Source organism: Aulonocara sp. 'chitande type north' Nkhata Bay, linkage group LG8, assembly GCF_057382095.1.
Source record: "Aulonocara sp. 'chitande type north' Nkhata Bay isolate Kocher_YH1m ecotype deep benthic linkage group LG8, A_spYH_male_GT1.1, whole genome shotgun sequence".
Taxonomy (NCBI): domain Eukaryota; kingdom Metazoa; phylum Chordata; class Actinopteri; order Cichliformes; family Cichlidae; genus Aulonocara; species Aulonocara sp. 'chitande type north' Nkhata Bay.
In genome coordinates this window covers 11,314,312-11,337,399 of record NC_141351.1, presented here as the reverse complement: position 1 = coordinate 11,337,399, position 23,088 = coordinate 11,314,312, and the positions used below count along the sequence as shown (strand labels likewise).

The window sequence follows — 23,088 nt, the reverse complement described above, 5'->3', positions numbered from 1 at the left end:
CAGAAGAACCATAACTCAGGAACTCATTCTTTTCAATCCAAAATGTTAAACAGCACAAATAATTTTTGTGATGACTTGCAATTTTAAGATATTTCATGTAACATGAAACACTACAGTAAATCACAGGAACCCTTTTGGTTTTGTTGATACTGTAAGAATTAAAAGCAGTGTCACTCACTTTCATGAAGGCTGCCAGGTTGGGGTTGTAGTCGTACAAGGAGGCAATAATGTTGAACTTGATCTTGACCAGGATACCTTGGCCCAAGTTATTCTCTGCAGCGATGGCTGCCAGAGCATGAAATAGCTCAATTTGAGCCGCCCTGTCAGTGAGGGAGGAGAAAAAAGAAAAAAAGGAGTCAGGATTTGTTCAGGAGAAGAATTTCTCTGAAATTCATATACTGGACATACTTCCACATGACACGCCTGGTTTTACATTGACTGGATATCAACAGTCGTGTGAATACGTAACTTTTTTTAAATATATATTTTTAAGCTTTAGGCTACGTTCACACTGCAGGCGAAAGCGCATCAAATCCGATTTTTTTGACCCTATGCGACCCATATCCGATCATGGTATGACAGTGTGAACGGCACAAATCCGATATTTTCAAATCCGATCTGGGTCACTTTCGTATGTGGTACTGAATCCGATACATATCCGATGTTTCAGAAAGCGACTGCTGTGTGAACGGTCAAGTCGCATTAAATCCGTCTTTTACGTCACTGACACAAGACAGACGCCAATTATCAGCACCGGAGAAGACATCGTGAACGCTTCCTGGCCATCCGGTGAAACTGCTGGGAAGACAACGTTGGAGAAACGTTAACATTTTATTTGTACTGTATAACCTGCAGATTCTGACAGAAATCTGTAACTATCCTTTGAAGCACCGCTCCTCTAAAACAGCAATAAGGATAACTATTACGTTATCTACATTATTATGTAAATAACAAAATAACATAAAGCAAAAATTGGTTAACATGAAGTCCGAAGTCTTTATATTAAGGGCCATCAGTCAAACAATACTGTTTGCTCTGGGTCTAAACAGAGCGCGTTGTGTGTGACGTCTTCTTTTGCGCATGCGGGCCGCTTTGAGCGTTCACACTAGAGTGCGTTTGCTGTCGCATTTTATTTGTAGTGTGAACGAGCAGACAAAAAAATTGGATTTGATCATAAAATCGGAACTGAGCATTAAGACCTGCAGTGTGAACGTAGTCTTAGTGATAAATGCAGTCGTACCTGTCTGTAGGGCTGGGCCATATTATACCGTTCACGGTAATACCAGTATAATGTTAGGCAACGATAGGAAAATGAAATATCGCGATAGAATATGAGTAAAACGCGCATGCGCAGTGCCTTTGTTTTCATACGCACATGGCCGATTGTTGAGTGAAACAGATGAACCAGAATTGGTTTGTAAAAATGGTGCAACTTCCGTGATGTGGAACTGGTTTGGTGTTTGTCCGTCAGATACACGACAAAGCACATTTTTTTGCAGAACATGCAAGCGGCCGTCGTTATTGTCGTATTTGTCGGACTAAGATGCTCTTAAATCTGGGAGTAATCTGGGTCCTAAACTCCGTGGACTTCAGTTCAAACGAACACTGCAGCATCACTGAGCGTTAAAAACTGTCTAAATTCTTTCATCTTTAATAAAACGATCAGCATTGCTGCTTTACCAGGTGTAACTATGAAGTTTAACTTCCAGGCATCCATGAAAACAAAATGTATTACATTTAACAGAGTTAGAAGTTAGCAGGAAGCTAGCGGAAGTTAGCTCGCTAGTTTCGCTAGTTACCTAAGCATGATATAGCATGTTCTGACTGAGAGATTTCTGAAAAAATTCAAACGTACAGCTCTGCTATCACTTCCAACATAAATGAAGACAGGAAACTAAACAGCAGTGACGTTTGTAGGGTTACTGAAGTTGGGCTAGCTGGTATATAATGATGTGCTACGTAATCGCTAGCGACACAGCTATGTTAGCATAACATAAACAGTGAAGCTGGAGGAGGAACACTAACACTTTTCCACCTATAAAAGTTAACGTTAAAGTTCCTGATAGTTAGAGACAAATGCAATCGCATGGCAGGGTGCTGTAAACGGACCAAACTTCAGTCAGGAGAACAACTGAGATAATCCATCCACAATACGAGGTTAGTCATTAATGTGTATGAATGTGAGAGTGAATGAATAGTGGTATTGTAAAGCGCTTTGGGTGCCTTGAAAAGCGCTATATAAATCTAATCCATTATTATTATTATTATTATTAATATACTGCAACAACATGGGAATAGAGCAGCTGCCAGAGAATTCAACATTAATGAATCAATGGTACAGAAGTGGAGGAAGCAAGAAGAATGAGTTTAATAAAGTTTGATTTATCTGACTGCTTTGTTTCGCTTAATGTGCCTTATAATCCCGTGCACCTTATGGTCCGAAAAATACGTACTGCACCTCTTTTTAACTTCAGTGGATATTATATATGGTTATGCTCAGGATATGTCAGCCCATTTCTACTGGAAATGCCTTTTGGTTAAACTTTCAGCAAGGAATTTGCATTTGCACTGTTACATTTTTATAAAGCTTTAATGTACATAAAAACCAGCTTCTTATTTAAGTGAAAATAAATGGAAGGTTGTCTTTTTGCGCTAGTAATGTTGTGGAGTTGTATTTTGTCTCGCATCAATTATATCGTCGGTTATATCGTTATCGCAAATTTTCAAATATATATCGTGATAAATATTTTTGGCCATATCGCCCTGGTCTACCTGTCTGTTCCCTTTTTGCCTCTTGCTTGCAGGATCTCATTCAGCTTCTTCACCACCACCGCTGTGTTGATCTCGGTGCCTTTAGCAAACATTTTGGGTTTCTCCTGAATGGTCGCAATGGGGGAAAAAACAAACAAACTTAAAATTAAAAATACAAACAACGTGTTGAATAAACTCTTAGAGGCAAGTTTTTCTTTTTACAGTCATTGATTTTGTTAAATTAGCCAGACAATTGCATGTTGATTTTATCACTGTCATTACTATAAATGAACACGTCGGCACTGAAACACAAACAAGCTAAACTAAAATAAGAAGCAGCACCGGTGCATCTATTCTTGTCCGGCCGGCATCAAGTCCAAACAGTTTTATATTACCATCTGTTCTTTACCTTAACCAGAGGTACTCCTCCCTTAACCTTCTCCCAGCCTCCCCCGGCCTCCTCGCCTCCTTCCTCCTCAGCCTCCTCCTCAATTCGTTCTTTCTGTTTGAGCTTCTTCTTCCTCTCCTCCTTCCTGACTCCAGGCTTTTCAGTGTCCTGGGCTCTGAGGACAGACACAGTGTTTGGTAACAACACATTCACTCTACATGACTCTCTCTGCGGTAAAATTTGACTTAAAATCTAAAAAGTGTTTCAAAAGTTTTCTGAAGTATTTAGAACTTGCATACATTTTTTTGTGCAACACAAAATAGAGAAAAACTCACTTCTTGAGGAAGAGCATAGACATGGATGAGGTCTTTCCTTCTTCCTTATCAGAGGTTTCACCGCTGCTGCCTGACTGGTCTGAGCCCCAGTCTTCATCATCATCATCATCGTCATCATCTTCATCAGAGGAAGAAGACTCATCCTTAGAGGGAAAAACTCTAAATCTTAGCTCAAGTAACTGTACAAGTATTGTGTCTTTCCCACCAGATCTTCCGCTTTTCTTGCTGTAGTTTAGTTAAATGACCTCTTACCCCAGATCCCTTGGCAGACTTTAGAAACTTGGTGGCTTCTGAAGGCGCCTCAGGCTTTTTCTTCAAGAAGGACTTTGATGACACCTCTCCTTCACTGTCAGAGGACGAGCCTTGTGGACCAAAAAGACAAATCAGACGATGCTGGCTCCTTTCCCCTCAGCACCAACACACATTGATCATCTCATCATTTGCAGCTAATCTTTGTACAGCACGTGAAAATGTGACTGACTGAAGCACAGAATGAAGTAATGAAAGGGGGCAAAAAACTCTTAAACTGAGTTTTTAAGTAATAATGTACAAAGTAAACTTCATAATTTACGTAAAACATTCTAAACTTCATTAGTTATAACTGATTAATCTGCTGCTGGAGTTTCTTCTGAGTAGATTAAAAACAGTCAAAAGTTTCAACCGAACAAACTTTTAAAATCAGCTTAGTTTTTGCAGTTAAACTTCAGATTCTGTATAATATATGTATAATGTATAATATATCATGGAGCTGGACCTTCAACAGTCCTTTTTAATAAGCCCATTTTCACTGGCAGCCTACAGGTTGATGTACAAGAATGATTGATCACTCATGATGAGACTTGACACGTGCACTACACATAGACACATTTCACCTATGCCCCTATTGAATCCTATGCTTTCCGGGTTGAATCCTTTACACATAACCTGTATAAACAACCAGCTCACCAGAGTCCTCTGGCTCCTTCTCCTCCTCCTCCTCATCTGCAGACTCCTGTGGATTCTAGCAGGGAGAGAGAGACAAGACATTCTGATAACTGCTTTTTTTAAGGCTGAAATTCGTATAAATTCTAATACACCAGATTAAATAACACCAGAAGGAAGCTGCTCAGCACATTGACAGTCTTTTGACCACAGAACAGATCTGATGAGACCTAAGTTTACACCCCCCCCCCCCCAGAGATTCATACAATGCATAGAAAATAAACATGAAGATTTAGTCTTTGACTTTACCTCCTTGTATGCTGCTATTTCTGACTCAAAGTCTCTGTTGTACTTGCGGATCTTCTGACGCAGGGTGCTGAGAGCTTTTGCATTGTTCTTGTTCATCTTCTTCTTCCCCTCTTTATCCTCCCAAAGCTGTAAAAATAATGTTAAGTATTTGATTAGGACAAACACAATGACAATTAAATCATTAAATTGCAGTTTAATTTTTTGTCCAAGCTACTAACCTGGTTCAAGTAGTCCTCCAAGTCAGCCAGAAGGCGGATATAGAAGGGAGGAACACCCTCTTTATCCACTATATTCTTGCTTTTAAGGAAGGCTCGACAAAGCTGCTCAAACTCCTCCAGACATTTGGACATGTCTCGAATCTTCATAGCGTTGCGGATAGTCTTTATGAGGTTCGTCAACTCTTCAAACCTAAGATTCAAGAATAAATTTAGTCAAAAGAAAGAAAAAAGGGGCAAAATTTTGTATAGACTTTAAAGTTGTGACCTTTTAAAAATACCACACCAACCTTTTATCTTTGGCGCTGCGCACCACTCTTTTTGTGTCCTCCTCATCGTCGCTAAGAAGCAGCGACCTGTGAAAACCAAGTGCACAAGTCAGATCTTTACAGGAAGAACAATGTATGTGATGAGTTTGTGATGAGATTTATTCCAAGTTTCACTTACTGCTTGAAAGTGGCTCCGGGTGCCTTAGGGGTGATCTCATCGGCAGATGAGGACTCCTCTGACTCACTGTCAGACCCAGTGGCAAAAAATCGAGACATTGCTGAAGGATGCTGCCAATCTGTACAGAAAGTAATGAGTGGTATTACAAAGATGCAGCTCCAGAGTCTACATATGTTCTATCAGCACACATTCAGCTGACAAAGATAATCACTGTGCATCTAGGGCTGGGCCATATTATACCGTTCACGATAATACCGGTACAATGTTAGGCAACGATAAGAAAATGAAATATCACAATAGAATATGGGTAAAACGCGCATGCGCAGTGCCTTTGTTTTCATACAGACATGGCCAAAAAAGCACGGCGGCAACAGAGAATGATTAGGGGGAAAGTGGATTGTTGGGTGAAACGGATGAACCAGAATTGGTTTGTGAAAATGGTGCAGCTTCAGTGATGTGGAACTGGTTTGGTGTTTGTCTGACAGATACACACAAAGAACATTTTTTTTTGTAGAACATGCAAGTGGGCCGTTGTTATTCCCGTATTTGTCAGACTAAGGTGCTCGTAAATCTGGGAGTAATCTGGGTCCTAAACTCCGTGGACTTCAGGTCCAGCATCACTGAGAGTTAAAAACTGTCTAAATTCTTTCAACTTTAATAAAACGATCAGCATTGCTGCTTTACCAGGTGTAATTATGAAGTTTAACTTCCAGGCATCCATGAAAACAGAATTTATTACATTTAACGGCGTTAGAAGTTAGCAGTAAGTTATGGGAAGTTAGCTTGCTAGTTTTGCTAGTTACCTAAGCATGATATTGCATGTTCTGACTGAGAGATTTCTGAAAAAATTCAAACGTACAGCTCTGCTATCACTTCCAACATAAATGAAGACAGGAAACTAAACAGCAGTGACGTTTGTAGGGTTACTGAAGTTGGGCTAGGCAGTATGCTATGCTATGTTAGCATAACATAAACAGTGAAGCTGGAGGATGAACTCTAACACTTTTCCACTCGATAAAAGTTAACGTGAAGGTTCCTGATGGTTAGAGACATCTGCTATCGAATGGCAGGATGCTGTAAACGGACCAAACTTCAGTCAGGAGAACAACTGAGATAATCCATCCACAATACGAGGTTAGTCATTAATATACTGCAGCAACATGGGAATAGAGTAGCTGTGATAGAATACAGCATTAATGAATCAATGGTACAGAAGTGGAGGAAGCAAGAAGAATGAGTTTAATAAAGTTTGATTTATCTGACTGCTTTGTTTCGCTTTAATGTGCCTTATAATCCTGTGCACCTTATAGTCTGAAAAATACATATTTTACTTTTTTATTTGGCACACTGCAGTATAATGTTGCAAAGCACCTCTTTTTAACTTCAGTGGTTATTATACATGGTTATGCTCAGGATATGTCAGCCCATTTCTACTGGAAATGCCTTTTGGTTAAACTTTCAGCAAGGAATTTGCATTTGCACTGTTAAATTTGTATATAGCTTTAATGCACATAAAAAAACAGCTGCTTGTTTAAGTGAAAATAAATGGATGGGGTTTTTTTTTGCGCTAGTAAAGTTGTGGAGTTGTATTTTGTCTCCCAGAAATTATACAGTCAGTTATGTCGTTATCGCAAATTTTCAAATATATATCGTGATATAAATTTTTGGCCATATCACCCTGCTCTATGTGCATCTATTTAAAAAAAAAAAAAAAAAAAAAGAAGAAGCTGATGCTTTAAGTCCCTTAATCACAAAGGGGGTCACCACACTGTAGTTTGGGAGATTAAAAAAAGAAAGAAGAAAAAGACTGTATTCCCTTCCTTATGCATCCTGAAAGGGATTTGTGTCCATTCTTATTAGTGATCAGGGATCTTTTGTTCATTAAACTTGAACCACACATAATCTGCTACAGGGTTTCCCAACCTTGGCACATATTTCACATTAGAAAAAAGAAAATCACACGGTACCACACAAAAGTGTCACAAAAAGCACATTGGTAATTTTCCCCCACGCGCCAGGTATAGTGTTTGTCCCCTGTGTGATATGACCAAAATCTCTTATCCCAATATAAGACGTCCCGATAATTATATAAATCACAAAAACTTAACATTTTCCGTAAATTCTGTGAATCTCGGGCAGCTCGACTCACGTGAAGTGTTTCTAGCTGGGCGTCGTGTACCTGGAGTGGAGTGTTTTAACTAATGCATGAAACTATACATTTTTAGACATAAGTTGTAACGGCCGCTGTTTTCTTTGTGAGTATTTATTACACAGCGTTCTGCGGATAAAAGCCTAATCTAATGTTTAACTCTAAGGTTTATTCTTTAGCACCTGAACTGCTCTTTTTGGCTTCTCATCCGTAAATGCTCTCCAAACCTTTTCACGTGATTCAGTTTATTTTCAAAAGTCTCAAATGGATCTTTAGCTTTATTGTGAAAGGTTTATGTGGAACTAAACCAGCAGACGCAATGGTTTTACCGTCGTTGTTGCTAACGACAAGGCATAAAAACAGGCGCTTGTCCATCCATAGTATGGTTATATTAAATATATGAGAAAGATAGAACTTTAATAAATTAATATAGCCACTACAGTGACCATCAAAACGATGAAAAAAATATTGCCGTAAACAGTTCATTTTGCGACACCACGAAACAAACGATAGCGTAAAATGAAACGATAGAAGTTTTTATATCGTCATCCGATATATATCATTGTATCAAACAGCCCTAGTCCCCAGTATACATTTTTTTTGCTTTCTTCTACCACTACTCATGCTAGGGCCTTCATCCGGGTTGGGATTTTCTCCAAGACCCAGGTCAGACTGACTACTTTTTCTTTTAAAACATAGGGCCGATGTCCTGCAGGTTTTAGATGTGTCATTGATCCAACACAGCTGATTTAAATAGCTAAATTACCTCCTCAACATGTCTTTAAATTCTCCAGAGCCCTATTAATGGACTAATCATTTGATTCAGGTGTGTTGACCCAGGTACTAATCAGGTGGAACCAGACGATCTTCCACGGCACACCAGTTGGGAAACACTGGTCTACTATGCAACTCCACATTTGAAAATGGTAAATCCATTCAATATACTCAAACACATAAATAAAAATTTCTGGCTCCATATAGAGCATAGGTGTCAAACTCTGGCCCGCAGCCTAATTACATTTGGCCCACGAAGCCATACCAAATTACTACTAGAGCTGGCTTACTGGTATTATACAGCTAATATTGTTTAGTATTAAGCTTTGCTTGTTCCATATTCAGTTTTTCAGAAAAACTTGTCTGAGTCCATAAGAAAAGATTCATTCTTATATCTGGAGTAAGATTTTTTTCCCCCCAATAAATATTAATGTTAGCCCGGACTTTGTTCCAGTTTTGAATTTTGGCCCACTGTGTATTTGAGCTTGACACCCCTGATATAGAGGGTGTTTTATTACTTGGACGGCGTTAAACACCCGCCAAGAATAAAATGGTAATGATGATGATGATGATGATGATGATAATAATAATAATAAAAAACCTGGGACAAATAATACTGTAGGTTCCACTAAAAGTTGCTAACGTGATGGCCTATAACAGTGCTAAAGCCTTTAATTTCACCCCAGCTGCTATCTGGTTGGCCAGTATTAGATAGTTATTGATGCAGCAACCGGCAAACAAGGAACCGGCGTTTCTCCAAAAGTTGATTCTGTTCATCTGGACGTAGCGTTTTCGATGGGAGAAACGTTTCATCACTCATCCAACTGACTTCTTCAGTCTCCAATGTTTCTCTTTTCTTTTGCAACTGTAGTGTGTATGATGTTTTAATTATTTTCCAGAAAAAAAAAAAAAACGTCCACCGGCCTTAGTGCTGACGCTTACATGCGTCTATACCGCAGACTATTTGGCTAATGCCAGCATACAGGCTAAACAGACTGGATTAGAGTGAACAAAGCAAATGAAAACCAAATTGCAGTATAGGTTACACGCCGTGCCCAAAATGCTTTACGCCAAATAAAACCAAATACAAAAAATACACAGCAGCTAACAAGGGTACAAGTTAACTGTATCATATCAGATAACGGAACACAAACGTGCCGCTTGTTGCTAAGCTAACACCCTAACAAGAAAGCATGGGGTCTCCTCGTTTGTGCAGCCGGTAAATAAGCATCGCTTAGTCACACACTCTTATCTTAAATCTTACTGAGCCAAACTCACCTACGACCGGGTGAAAGTGATGTTTCGTTTAAGCTGTTTTAAAATCCAGTTTTGCTGTATGAGCAGGCACAGAAAAGGCGTGCGGCACAACTGTTACTCGCGTGAGGACAGGAAGTGTGCTGACGTCATCACGCAAAAGGAGGACCCGGCCTTCACGGTCTACCTGGGCCGGGTCCTTCGAAGACCGAGAAGGCCGGAAGTGCGAGGCTGTGAAATTGGATAGTCTAGCCTTCAGATTTACGTCACCGCTGTCTCGGTTAGTGATGGTAAATTCGATTCTTCTTACTGAATAGAGTTTGAATGAGTCATTTGGGTCACTGAGTCAGTTGACCAGAGTGCAAAAAATTTTACATTTTCACTCAAACTTAATTTGTTTCTCTTTTCATGTATATCCTACTGCTAAGATGGGTGATTGAAAAAGAAAAACAACTATTTTTATAATGCAAAAAATATTTTTTTTTGGCGTTTGTAAACTCAATCTCCTCAGTCAGGGTCAAAACTGTAGCTCTGACTGTGCCTGAGGTGATTATAAAAGGGAGACCATACCAAAGTGATGTCAGTTTGTATAGAAGTATAGAAAACATAGTTAGGGATTACATTATTTTAAAAACAGGCACAACTGTAATTGAATATTTATGGAGAAAACGGAGAGAAGCACAATAAGCCAACTTTGACTACATGAAGCAAATTTAATGAGTGTAGATGCAATTTTTTATTTTTAAATAAAAAGTGATTCTTTTTAACAAAGATGGTCTCTGGATCTGGAACACATATCAATGTTACCTGAAGGCAACTATCTCTATTTCTCTTCTCATTTTATCATCAAATATCAGACACTTTGTTACTTTCACTGGCAGTTAATGGTTTTAATTATAATTCTTTGTGTCTGTGGTTAAATTCTGTGGTTATCAGGACTCCAGGTCTCTCCTCTTAGACGCGCTGTCTCTATCCAAGAATGAGTGTTTCTGTTTGGGTGTCAAGCTGGTGAGAGGAGCCTACATGGACAAAGAGAGAAAACTAGCGATGAAAGAGGGTCACCAGGACCCCATCCATCAGAGCTGGGAGGACACCAATGACAGGCTGGTAAGACAGAACGAAAACCTCTGGAGTATAACAATCGCCAATCATTTTTGATCTTGATTCGACTCTTGATACATTTCACGTCTGCTTGAACAGTTATAACGGATGCCTTGATGTGATGCTGGACGTCATGTCGCAGGAACCTGAGCGGTACAGGTTCATAGTGGCCACTCACAACGAGGAGTCAGTGAGACGAGCTGTGACACGCTGAGACAGCAACGTAATCGAGGTGGTATTTGATGTACAGAAAATCAAAAGATTGCTTTCATATACTTTAATGTGTGAAATGCTTATCAAATTTCACAAAAAAGGAAAACATGATGCTCAGAATTTTCTGTAACCTACAGGTGAGGATTTATAAAACTAGACTTAAGCAACAGATCCAAACTTCTCTACAGACTAAGCTGCTTTTGCAAGATTTTTGTTTAAAGCATAATCGAAATGCTTTTTTCCGGTTTTTATATAATAAATATAATTTCACACACACACACACACACAGTCCTCTTTATAGAGCCTCTGTAGCTTTAGTTAGCAGACAGACTGCATGTCTTTTCTTGTGAATTAAAGTATTGTACTTGTCCAAAGCATTGTACAAAATGCAATGACTTATATGTAGGCAACAAAAGATGTACCACTTTTTAATTCACCCTCAATCCACTGATAAGCATCTTAAAGCAGGTGGACTGAGACTGATTTTAATGATATGCTTTTAGTTTTCCATACATGTACTGAATTTATATTATCACTGCAAAAAAAACCCCAAACAAAAATCAAACAAAACACAACACTGTTTAATATTTATTTATTAATCTGTTAAAATAATAAAACTCCAGATTTATTCCAAGAAATTGACAGAAATGTAATATCACATTCTGCCGTTGCTGACACAAAGCAATGCTAACTGACATAGAAACAGCAGCAAAACAGTTTCATTGAGGGAGCATGGCCAAGAGCCAAACTCACAAAATGAGGTACTGATGTTGTCTTGGAATGAAGACCAGCTCTGCTGTAAAAACTGAAATCCACAAACTTCAAGCTCAGTAATTTCCTTGATTTTGATTCCTGTAACCGCCTCTCTGGTAACCCGACTGCTTCTGCTGGTAAGATTTCCCATCTGCGGTTGTACAAAGACAACAATCATCTCATTAGTGTTCACACAAATTCACTAAACTACAAGAAAAGAAGAAAAAAACAAACCACAAAGGTGTAATACTGATGGATGAATTTAAAATAGCATCTACTGCTGAAAAGAGAACCCAACCCAAATCTACCTCATTGACATAAAACAGGAAACGACCTCAGTGAAATTTAACATACCTCTCTGGTAGGATTGCTTCTGTTGGTAGCCACCTTTCTGATCTGTATGACAAATGAAAGCTAATTATCATCTAATAGCAAAAGTTGGAAAATAAATGGTTCAGAAAGGTTAGAAATAAGTTCCAGATTTAACGATCCCTAAGTACTGTGAGAACATGATGAACTTACCCCTGTTGAAGTAACCGCCATAGATGCCCTGTTTCAGGTCAGATACGCGCTCGTTGTTCTCCACCAAGTTGCCCAGTTTCTCTGCCAGCTTCAGAGCCATGTTCTGCAGAGACGTTGGCTCAGTGCGGTGCATCATCACCGTCTGTGTGGGCTGGTCGAGTGACGCCTGTTGGGAAGAGAAAAATGGGGGGATCCAAATTAAAGGCATATAAAAAGTAATCACAAATATAAACACTCTCAAATATAAAAGCCCCCATGAGACTGCTGTGTCTATATTTTCAGTCCACAGAACAGAAACGTCGAGTCCTACCATCAGCTCCTCGTTGATGATCATCTTGCTGATTATGCTGTGGACTGTGGGCATCTCCAATTCAAACATCTCAGACAGCGTAGCCATGCTGAAGGACAGACAAGCGTAGTAAAATTAAGGTTTGGCAGAACAGTGACCGATCATCTTTGGTCTGTGGGGAAGCTGCAGTGGTCTACAGAAATCTGTGGTTTAGTAAAGACTGATGAAACTAATACATCTGTGCTCACCTGATGGAGTCGTATACACTGCTGTAGGTGAACAGATAGGTCCTCAGTGACTCTTCTTGGATTTTCCTATTAAAAAAACAAAACATAAGGACGTCTAAGTGGGATTATCACACTGGTGAATGAACCAAGTGATGAACAGGGGCAGTGTATGCTAACCTGACGAGCATCTCGCGTACTTTCTGGATCTCAGGGAACAGGTCCCAAACCTTACTGTTCATCTTCTCATTGATGATGAAAGAGTGGCAGGTACGCCAGTCTCCCATCTTCATGGCTTTGCTGGCTGCCACCACGTGCTCCCTCATGCTCTCTGGGGGTCCTGGAGGACAAATAAAGCTGTGGTTATCCTCTGTGGATGAAACTTCCTGCTACAACGAGCTCTCGTGATGCGTTTCGTACCTAGCAGGGGCTGTCTCTCCCCGACCCTGAGCTGGTGGTGGAACTGCTTGCTGATCATCCGGCGGCGGGCATCAAACTCATGGGCGGCCATGTAGGGTATTTCCAGCAGCATGGCTGACACCAGGTACACACACTCCAGCAGCTCCAGGTTGATGTGCATGTGGAACGGCACCTATTAGGGAGGATAAACGTCACGATGCATGTGTGTATCATCTAATGGATGTCTGACACATCAGTGTTTTAAAAATAAAGACCCAAACATTTGTCGTTTCATTACAGCCTTGATTTCACACTATTGTGGACACAGGCAGCTGGAGACACCATGGAATAGTTGGCACATTAATGTGAGGTCAAGGCCCATTTAGGGAAAAAACAAAAAAGTAACTAGTCACCAAGTGCACATGAACAATTGTATGAAATCTTCTGGAAATCTGTCCTGCAGCTGTGAGAAAGGGGCCCAAAAATTCACTCACTCACAGAGTAAATCCAGGTTACAAGCAGGTCAACACTGACAGAGAAACCAACATGTTAGTTAGAGTTAACTGCTCTGGTCAGACAGCACTTACTTGTCTTCGCTTTTCAATCTTCTCCTGCTCTGCATTCCTCTCCTGCATGTTCCTCATGAGCAGACCTTGACCCAGCAGCTCCTTGGCACGGCCAGAGGACTGAATGTCCAGCAGTGCATTGTGGGCATCTTTAATCATGCCCTGCCTAAATGCACAAATGCCAAGTTGGACCATTGTTCTGTTGTACAGGATCTGGTAGGAGGAGGGGAAAATGGTTAAAACAGGCGATCTGTATATACAACTAATAGTTAGAGTCAGAACACGTTCATATTATCTAAATAACTCTCAAATGTTTGAAGTTTTTCAGTCCGGCTTTAAGCCGTTTCATAACACAGAGACAGCTCTCATAAAGGTTATGAACGATATTCTGGTAGCGACGGACTGCGGTAAACACGTAGTGCTTATACTTCTAGATATGACTGCTGCATTCGACACAGTGGATCACGACCTGCTGATCTCTCGATTACAGCATTGTGTGGGCATTTCTGTCTTGGCACTCCTGTGGATAAAATCATATTTCTCAAACAGGAGCTTCTGTGTTAAGTTGGGTTCATCATCATCCTCTGTGGCCCCTCTGCCATGGGGTGTACCACAGGGATCTATTCTTGGGCCATTACCGTTTTCGTTGTATCTCCTGGCACTGGGTGCAATCTTTCGTAAACACAAAGTCTCATTTCATCTATATGCTGATGATTGCCAGCTTTATTTTTCTTTCAGTCGTTCTGATAGCTCCACAATTAGACTCCTGCTTGATTGCCTTAGCGATTTTAAGTCATGGATGGCTCTAAACTTTTTTAAATTTTAATGAACGTAAAACGGAAGCAATTCTGTTTGGCCCGAATCGTTCCTCTGATATCCCTGATGTTGACCTTGCTGCTCTGACCCCTCACCTGAAGAGCTCGATTACCAATCGTGGGTTAAAAATCGACTCTGCACTTACTTTTGATGGCCACGGGAATGGGGTGGTGAAATCATCATTCTATCAACTCAGGCGTCTGTCGAAGGTTAAACCTTTTCTTTCAAGGCGTGACTTGGAGACTGTTATCCATGCGTTTATAACCTAATAATAGGGGTTGGACTGGGCACTCTGACACGCCTGCAGCTAGTACAGAATGCTGCGGCATGGTTTTATCTGGTAGAAGGAAATTTGAGCACATTACTCTGGTTTGGGGTTCCCTTCACTGGCTTCCAATTGAATTTAGGATTCATTTTAAATTTCTTTTATTGGTTTTTAAATCCTTAAATGGTCTGGCACCTGCATATGTCTCATTTGCTGAAGCCCTATGTCCCCACTCATTCGCTCCGGTCAGCTGAGCAGCCGTTACTCCAAGTCCCCAAATCACGGCTGAAACTGAGAGGAGACCGAGCGTCTCTATCGTGGCTCCAAAGCGTTGGAATAATCTTCCTCGAAGATTATTATTATATTATATTATTATTATTATATTAATAATCAACATCAGTGCTGGTTTTTAAATCCAGATTAAAAATGCATTTTTATTCGCTGGCTTTTGACTCAGTGGTTAACTGACTTGTATTTACTTATACTTATTGTTTTTGCTATGTTTATTATTTTATCGTATTTATTATTCTTATTGTATCTCTTATATTTCTATTGTTCAGCACTTTGGTCAGCCTTGTGTGTTTTTAAAGTGCTATATAAATAAACTATGATGATGACGATGATATGAAGAAATAATGATTACGAGTGCCTACCTGTACAGGTGGGTCAGCGTGTTGGATGTTGTCCTGCAGGTGACTCATCAGCATCAGGTCACGTGCCTGGTACCAGCGTGAGTGCAGAGCATGGTGATATATGTGGCAGAGGATAGCACAGGTACGGATACGGTCGGTGCGATCCTTGGCGTAGATGAACTTGCAGAGGCGGTCCATGATCACAGCGCTGTCCTCTCCCTCGCTCTCCTCCTCGCTCTCCTCCTTGTTCTCCTCCTTGTTCTCCTCCTTGTTCTCCTCCTTGTTCTCCTCCTGGTCCTGCTCGGACTACACAACAGAAAAACACTTCAGCACACCATTTTACACCTTATGCATAACATTTCATTAAACATCATAAAAATAGCATCATGATGCAGATGTTTGTCAAGAAAAGAAAGTTCTGATTCTGCACAGTGCCGTCTCTCACCTTGGTCTCTCCCTGCAGGCCCAGGCTGCGTCTGTGAGCTTTGTAGTCAAACTTGTAGTAGGTGTGCATGATTCTGCGCAGGTAGACACGGCAAATTTCTTCTGTGGAGCCTTTGTTCTCCATGTAGGTGAGCAGCCGGTCAACGATGCCACAAACCCTGCCCTCATCTTTGAGATTGTCAACGTATTCTGAAGGAAGATTTAAAAAAAAAGAGAGGAAAGAATAAGCAAAATACATCCATGTGAGCAGCAAATACAGCAATACAAATTTCAAGGGTGATGTAAATCCCACATTTTAGATTGCAACCCGTTAATCCACATTTACAGTCCTAACACATTCACCCTCACAGCAGTTAATAATCGTCACTCAGGTTTTGGCACCACTCACCCTGAGAGTGGGGATCAGTGTTCTGCATGATCTTTGTAAATTCTTCATCCATCCTTTCTACCAGGGTTAAGATGCATCCGCGCACCCTGAAAGGCTAACAAATACACACAAAGAAATGAATACCAGCCCATAGTTCACAAGACAGTTGATACAAATGCAGACAGTTCAACAGCTATGTGAGTGTTTTATTAGTCTAAACTGCTTTCTTTCTTTAAGTCCACAGATTGCTTGGGGTGGATGAGTGGGATCACCTGATCGGAGACGGCCAGATTCTCGCTGTCCTCTGCGATGTTCTCTCCAATGAAGATGTTGTTGTGCTCAAAGAGAATGTCCAGCAGCTCATCTATACAATCCAGACACTTTTTCCACATGTCAGGCTAAAAAAGGAGACAAGCCAGAAGAACCATAACTCAGGAACTCATTCTTTTCAATCCAAAATGTTAAACAGCACAAATAATTTTTGTGATGACTTGCAATTTTAAGATATTTCATGTAACATGAAACACTACAGTAAATCACAGGAACCCTTTTGGTTTTGTTGATACTGTAAGAATTAAAAGCAGTGTCACTCACTTTCATGAAGGCTGCCAGGTTGGGGTTGTAGTCGTACAAGGAGGCAATAATGTTGAACTTGATCTTGACCAGGATACCTTGGCCCAAGTTATTCTCTGCAGCGATGGCTGCCAGAGCATGAAATAGCTCAATTTGAGCCGCCCTGTCAGTGAGGGAGGAGAAAAAAGAAAAAAAGGAGTCAGGATTTGTTCAGGAGAAGAATTTCTCTGAAATTCATATACTGGACATACTTCCACATGACACGCCTGGTTTTACATTGACTGGATATCAACAGTCGTGTGAATACGTAACTTTTTTTAAATATATATTTTTAAGCTTTAGTGATAAATGCAGTCGTACCTGTCTGTTCCCTTTTTGCCTCTTGCTTGCAGGATCTCATTCAGCTTCTTCACCACCACCGCTGTGTTGATCTCGGTGCCTTTAGCAAACATTTTGGGTTTCTCCTGAATGGTCGCAATGGGGGAAAAAACAAACAAACTTAAAATTAAAAATACAAACAACGTGTTGAATAAACTCTTAGAGGCAAGTTTTTCTTTTTACAGTCATTGATTTTGTTAAATTAACCAGACAATTGCATGTTGATTTTATCACTGTCATTACTATAAATGAACACGTCGGCACTGAAACACAAACAAGCTAAACTAAAATAAGAAGCAGCACCAGTGCATCTATTCTTCTGTCCGGCCGGCATCAAGTCCAAACAGTTTTATGTTACCATCTGTTCTTTACCTTAACCAGAGGTACTCCTCTGTTAACCTTCTCCCAGCCTCCTTCCTCCTCAGCCTCCTCCTCAATTTGTTCTTTCTGTTTGGGCTTCTTCTTCCTCTCCTCCTTCCTGACTCCAGGCTTTTCAGTGTCCTGGGACCTGAGGACAGACGCAGTGTTTGGTAACAACACATTCACTCTACATGACTCTCTCTGCAGTAAAATTTGACTTAAAATCTAAAAAAGTGTCTGAACAGATATTCAAAGTATTTAGACCTTTTAACTTTGAGGAAGGTCACAAGACGCTTCCTCTTTAAGGCATTTTCTTCTTCCTTATCAGAGGTTTCACTCCTGCTGTCTGAGTCGCTTGGGCTCCAGTCTCCATCATCATCATCATCATCATCATCTTCATCAGAAGAAGAGGACTTATCCTTTTGAGAGAAGGGAAAAACTCAAAATCTTAGCTCAGGCATCCTCTCAAATAAACTGTGCAAGTATTTTGTCTTTCCCACCAGATCTTTTGCTGTAGTTTAGTTAAATGACCTCTTACCTCAGATTCCTTGGCAGTCTGAGAACGGTCGGTGGCTTCTGAAGGCGCCTCAGGCTTTTTCTTCAAGAAGGACTTTGATGACACCTCTCCTTCACTGTCAGAGGACGAGCCTTGTGGACCAAAAAGACAAATCAGACGATGCTGGCTCCTTTCCCCTCAGCACCAACACACATTGATCATCTCATCATTTGCAGCTAATCTTTGTACAGCACGTGAAAATGTGACTGACTGAAGCACAGAATGAAGTAATGAAAGGGGGCAAAAAAACTCTTAAACTGAGTTTTTAAGTAATAATGTACAAAGTAAACTTCATAATTTACGTAAAACATTCTAAACTTCATTAGTTATAACTGATTAATCTGCTGCTGGAGTTTCTTCTGAGTAGATTAAAAACAGTCAAAAGTTTCAACCGAACAAACTTTTAAAATCAGCTTAGTTTTTGCAGTTAAACTTCAGATTCTGTATAATATATGTATAATGTATAATATATCATGGAGCTGGACCTTCAACAGTCCTTTTTAATAAGCCCATTTTCACTGGCAGCCTACAGGTTGATGTACAAGAATGATTGATCACTCATGATGAGACTTGACACGTGCACTACACATAGACACATTTCACCTATGCCCCTATTGAATCCTATGCTTTCCGGGTTGAATCCTTTACACATAACCTGTATAAACAACCAGCTCACCAGAGTCCTCTGGCTCCTTCTCCTCCTCCTCCTCATCTGCAGACTCCTGTGGATTCTAGCAGGGAGAGAGAGACAAGACATTCTGATAACTGCTTTTTTTAAGGCTGAAATTCGTATAAATTCTAATACACCAGATTAAATAACACCAGAAGGAAGCTGCTCAGCACATTGACAGTCTTTTGACCACAGAACAGATCTGATGAGACCTAAGTTTACACCCCCCCCCCCAAGAGATTCATACAATGCATAGAAAATAAACATGAAGATTTAGTCTTTGACTTTACCTCCTTGTATGCTGCTATTTCTGACTCAAAGTCTCTGTTGTACTTGCGGATCTTCTGACGCAGGGTGCTGAGAGCTTTTGCATTGTTCTTGTTCATCTTCTTCTTCCCCTCTTTATCCTCCCAAAGCTGTAAAAATAATGTTAAGTATTTGATTAGGACAAACACAATGACAATTAAATCATTAAATTGCAGTTTAATTTTTTGTCCAAGCTACTAACCTGGTTCAAGTAGTCCTCCAAGTCAGCCAGAAGGCGGATATAGAAGGGAGGAATACCCTCTTTATCCACTATATTCTTGCTTTTAAGGAAGGCTCGACAAAGCTGCTCAAACTCCTCCAGACACTTGGACATGTCTCGAATCTTCATAGCGTTGCGGATAGTCTTTATGAGGTTCGTCAACTCTTCAAACCTAAGATTCAAGAATAAATTTAGTCAAAAGAAAGAAAAAAGGGGCAAAATTTTGTATAGACTTTAAAGTTGTGACCTTTTAAAAATACCACACCAACCTTTTATCTTTGGCGCTGCGCACCACTCTTTTTGTGTCCTCCTCATCGTCGCTAAGAAGCAGCGACCTGTGAAAACCAAGTGCACAAGTCAGATCTTTACAGGAAGAACAATGTATGTGATGAGTTTGTGATGAGATTTATTCCAAGTTTCACTTACTGCTTGAAAGTGGCTCCGGGTGCTTTATCAGTGATCTCATCGTCAGATGAGGACTCCTCTGACTCACTGTCAGACCTGGCAAAGAATCGAGACATTGCTGAAGGATGCTGTCAATCTGTAGAGAAATACAAAGTAATGAGTGGTATTACAGAGATGCAGCTCCAGATTCTACGTGTGGTATACCAGCACATATTCAGCTGACAAAGATATTCACTGTCAAACAGATGTGTGCCAAACTTGTTTTTCAGGAGCCACTACCAACAAACCAGCAAATACACACTGAATATTTCGTCCTTGACATTTGTGAGGTTACCTTAAACACAAAGTCTTCTTACTCTTCAACAATAAAACATTAACTGTCTTGAGTTTACCTGGTGATATTCTCATGCACGAGGCGATATTCTCACGAGGCGACTGCGAAAATGGCAAATAAACGTCACCACGCAGATGTTGTTTACAGGACAAGAATCAATGATCTGGGGAATCATGTCTTCATTGTTGTTCCCCTCGTACATTTTATTATTCCAATTTCAGCATTTTCGCCCCACAAATAAAGCATGCAGTTTGCTTTGTGTGCACTCAAATGGAGTCGAGCCAACTAGCATCACCTGTGGCCAAGTGCCATAGCCTACAGTCAGATCAACTTCTGACACATCTGCACCTGGCTCTATTACCATGTTTGAATTATAATTTTATGCACAATATAATTGTAACTTTCACTGTTTTTTGTTCTTGTGGATCTCGCAAATAAACCTTTAAACTAAATAAAATGGTACCAAAATTAAATTAGCACTCCTATTGTTCATAATGATTTTAATATTTTTTTCCATAACAAAGAAATATGTCTCCAGCAAACATTACACATTAATCCTTGACTGGTGTTGCAACATCACATCCTCTTATCATAGTCTCATAGTGTTTTCTCTGAAAAACATTTGAAATGATGGGATAACTGATTAGCACAGCTAGCGAGAACTGTTTGGTTAATTTAACAAACATTTGTGAGGAGATAGGACATACAGTAAATGTACAGCAGTTAGACAATAATTAGTAAGCAATAGAGTCAGTGTGATTAAGTAGACCTTGTGAAAGTGAGTAACTCTTGTGTGCCAGTTGGTGTGTCATGTGTTTTGGAGTTTTTAGGTGAGTTCATTTTAAAACGTCAACTTTCTAAGTTAAGAATATTCATAAGTTAATTTCCCCAAATTACATATGACCTCTATTTTGTAGCTGGATCCACTGACGTATCACATAGTAGCTGGAGCAGTCTCAAATGGAGAACAGCTCACTGCTGCCACCTGTGGCCAACTGCCATAGCCTACAACCAGATTACATCTGTAATCGCTCTCTGCACAAGAAAAGTCAACACACACTGTGCGGTACCACTCTCCACAGCAGGTGCATTCAATCTGAAAGAAAAACTATGTTGTCAGAGTAATTTATCTAAAGTCAGGTTGCTGAATGAAGTTACTGCAGATAAGGCTTTTCCTTAGCTGTGGATCGCTCAATGTGTTCTGCATCCTCAGCTTCTTCTGTGCTCCTAGGTGTAAGCCCTCAACTTTCTTAGTGTTCAAGTTGAACATTGTACATTTAGTCATTGGTGTTGAAGTAATCAAACAGTCTGCCTTTAAATCCAGGGTGTCATCCAAATTGAAACACTTGGCTTTGAGGTTCACTGTACCAAAGCTTTGACGGTTTAAAGAATTGGAGAGCCCGCCCACCACAGGCAGACCTGAAAGATCTTTAGTCTCACAGCTGCCACTGCCAGAAGCGTCATCATGGGTTTCAACCTCCTTGCCACTATGGTCCTTGGCATCTGTGTCACATTATGCTTTGATAGATCGGGACGACTTCAGAATTGTTGTCTTTAGGGCTGGTGGTTAGATTACTGACTTCAGGTGTGGAGGGCTTGTCTGAAGACCTCGGGCGGATGTTGCACGAGCTTGTTTCTGACAAAGTTATGGTGCCATTGGGCCTGGAGGTATTGTGGTGACTGTCATTTGGGTTCACCTCTGATAAAGTTATTGTTCCATTTGGCTTGGAAACACTTTGGTGACCGTCACATGAGCTCATTTCTGTCAGTTATTGTGCTATTAGGCTTTGAAGCAATTTGGCTACTTTCACTCTGGACCGTTTCCAACAAAGTTATTGTGTCACTCTTCTTGGAAGGTGGTTGAGAATCAAAAGTGTTGTTCTTGAGGTCTTCCCCTAATACAGTGCTGCCACTGCATTTATGCAGAGGATGCAAATGGAGCACATTGCCTTACAGATGAGCAATTTTGATGTGGGATGTTTCAGTGGTGCCAAAAGCTGCCGGACCTGAAGTTCCTGTCCCAGCTTTGGTGCAGCTTACAATAAATGGAGGAAGATCAGGTGTCTTATTCTGAGAGTAGGAAACTGAAGCAGTAGTATTTAAATCATTAGACATGCTCAGATTAGCGGCCTGCATGACATTAAATGTCCCATTCCCAGAGTTTGATGCTTTTGCTGGTTTATCGGTAGCGGCTCCTGAAAAGCAAGTTTGCCACACATCTGTTTGACCATCACCAGTCAATCTGAAACACTGGTGTTGTGCCAAAAACTGATTGCCTGCCAAAAACTGATTTCCAATGTTTCCGTGTATTTTTTATGTGTAATATAGTTAGGTATGTTGCTAAAAAGACTTTGGTGAACAGGTATTACAAAGGAGTTATATATAAAATTTAAAAAAATACCCGTTTCTCAAGTATCATTATAACTGTGTTATTGTACTTACATTATAATCAATCAAGTCCCTTTTGTCCACTTAAAATATGTTTACAGAACTATTGTTGTATTTGTTGCAATCTCAGCTGTCCTCTTGGCCAGATTACTCTTAAAAGAGGCATTTTTAAAGTCAACAAGAATTTTTTTTAACTGCGAAAATACAGGATTTATAAAAGTCATTGCCAAAAACTGATTGCGGCTTCTACCTTGTTAGAGGAATGTTGTTTGTCGCTCAAGATGACTTGATATCATTCATGAGTGATACATTTGATATATGTTTCACATATTATAGACCAACAAGTTATTTATAGCAGTTTAAATATAGGCAGTTTTTAAACTTAAATGTTTTAATTATTTTCCAGAAAAACGTCCACCGGCCTTATAGTGCTGACACTTAAATGCGTCTATACCGCAGAATATTAGCCTAATGCTAGCAAACAGACTGGATTACAGTCGACAAAAGAAATGAAAACCAAGTTGCAGTTGGGCTTACACGCCTTACCTAGAATGCTTTCACGGCAAATAAACGAAAATACAAAAAAGTCGCACACTTAGTGAATTAAACTCACCTACAACCTAGTAAAAGTTATTCCGCGGTGTTTAGTTTGAGCTGTTTAAAAATCCAGTTTTCTTTCGAAGGAAAAGAAAATGCGTGCAGCACTCTTACCGGGCAATTTCGTCAGAACAGGAAGTACTCTGATGATCAACAACGTGAATAGT

The 23,088-nt window shown here is 40.1% G+C and overlaps 2 protein-coding genes and 1 long non-coding RNA gene across 5 annotated transcripts in view; 1 reads left to right on the top strand and 2 right to left on the bottom strand.

Annotated features, from left to right (window-relative positions):
* Window positions 1-9,749, bottom strand: part of LOC147323265 (eukaryotic translation initiation factor 3 subunit C-like) — a 17,768-nt gene extending 8,019 nt beyond the window's left edge. Inside the window, exons 1-11 of one of the 2 annotated variants that reach the window (XM_086303523.1) lie at window positions 9,568-9,749; window positions 5,367-5,484; window positions 5,210-5,275; window positions 4,923-5,112; window positions 4,705-4,830; window positions 4,420-4,474; window positions 3,727-3,836; window positions 3,475-3,617; window positions 3,161-3,314; window positions 2,773-2,876; window positions 179-320 (exon numbers count right to left, since the gene is read on the bottom strand). In XM_086303523.1, coding sequence (XP_086159649.1) covers window positions 179-320; window positions 2,773-2,876; window positions 3,161-3,314; window positions 3,475-3,617; window positions 3,727-3,836; window positions 4,420-4,474; window positions 4,705-4,830; window positions 4,923-5,112; window positions 5,210-5,275; window positions 5,367-5,464 — 1,188 coding nt within the window. In that variant the 5' untranslated portion in view covers window positions 5,465-5,484; window positions 9,568-9,749. The remainder of the gene's footprint in view (window positions 1-178; window positions 321-2,772; window positions 2,877-3,160; window positions 3,315-3,474; window positions 3,618-3,726; window positions 3,837-4,419; window positions 4,475-4,704; window positions 4,831-4,922; window positions 5,113-5,209; window positions 5,276-5,366; window positions 5,485-9,567) is intronic. The other variant, XM_086303525.1, reaches the window with a different exon arrangement.
* On the top strand, window positions 8,351-17,871 carry LOC147323264 (uncharacterized). The gene is made up of 4 exons (XR_015130733.1): window positions 8,351-8,441; window positions 10,480-10,650; window positions 10,744-10,876; window positions 16,379-17,871. It is a non-coding gene; the product is annotated as an uncharacterized LOC147323264 (long non-coding RNA).
* On the bottom strand, window positions 11,433-23,088 carry LOC147323263 (eukaryotic translation initiation factor 3 subunit C-like). Of its 2 annotated transcripts, none has more exons than XM_086303521.1 (23): window positions 22,938-23,088; window positions 19,624-19,738; window positions 19,467-19,532; window positions 19,180-19,369; window positions 18,962-19,087; window positions 18,678-18,732; window positions 17,984-18,093; window positions 17,710-17,864; window positions 17,458-17,593; window positions 17,068-17,171; window positions 16,729-16,870; window positions 16,407-16,532; window positions 16,156-16,249; window positions 15,769-15,956; window positions 15,345-15,629; window positions 13,632-13,823; window positions 13,066-13,237; window positions 12,826-12,985; window positions 12,670-12,735; window positions 12,443-12,530; window positions 12,133-12,298; window positions 11,965-12,006; window positions 11,433-11,761 (listed from the first exon to the last, which is right to left on the bottom strand). In XM_086303521.1, the coding sequence occupies exons 2-23, from the start codon at window positions 19,716-19,718 to the stop codon at window positions 11,685-11,687; spliced, it is 2,835 nt and encodes a 944-aa protein (XP_086159647.1). In that variant the 5' UTR covers window positions 19,719-19,738; window positions 22,938-23,088; the 3' UTR covers window positions 11,433-11,684. The 2 variants fall into 2 exon arrangements, with proteins under 2 accessions (XP_086159647.1, XP_086159648.1); XM_086303522.1 differs by having other exon boundaries at window positions 23,036-23,061.

Coding starts and splice junctions, on each gene's coding strand:
- LOC147323263 (XM_086303521.1), bottom strand. CDS start 19,718: ATGTCTCGATTCTTTGCCAGGTCTGACAGTGAGTCAGAGGAGTCCTCA. Junction 13,824..15,344: donor ACGCTGACCCACCTGTACAG/GTAGGCACTCGT, acceptor TCCTCCTACCAG/ATCCTGTACAACAGAACAAT. Junction 12,531..12,669: donor AGTGTATACGACTCCATCAG/GTGAGCACAGAT, acceptor TCTGTCCTTCAG/CATGGCTACGCTGTCTGAGA.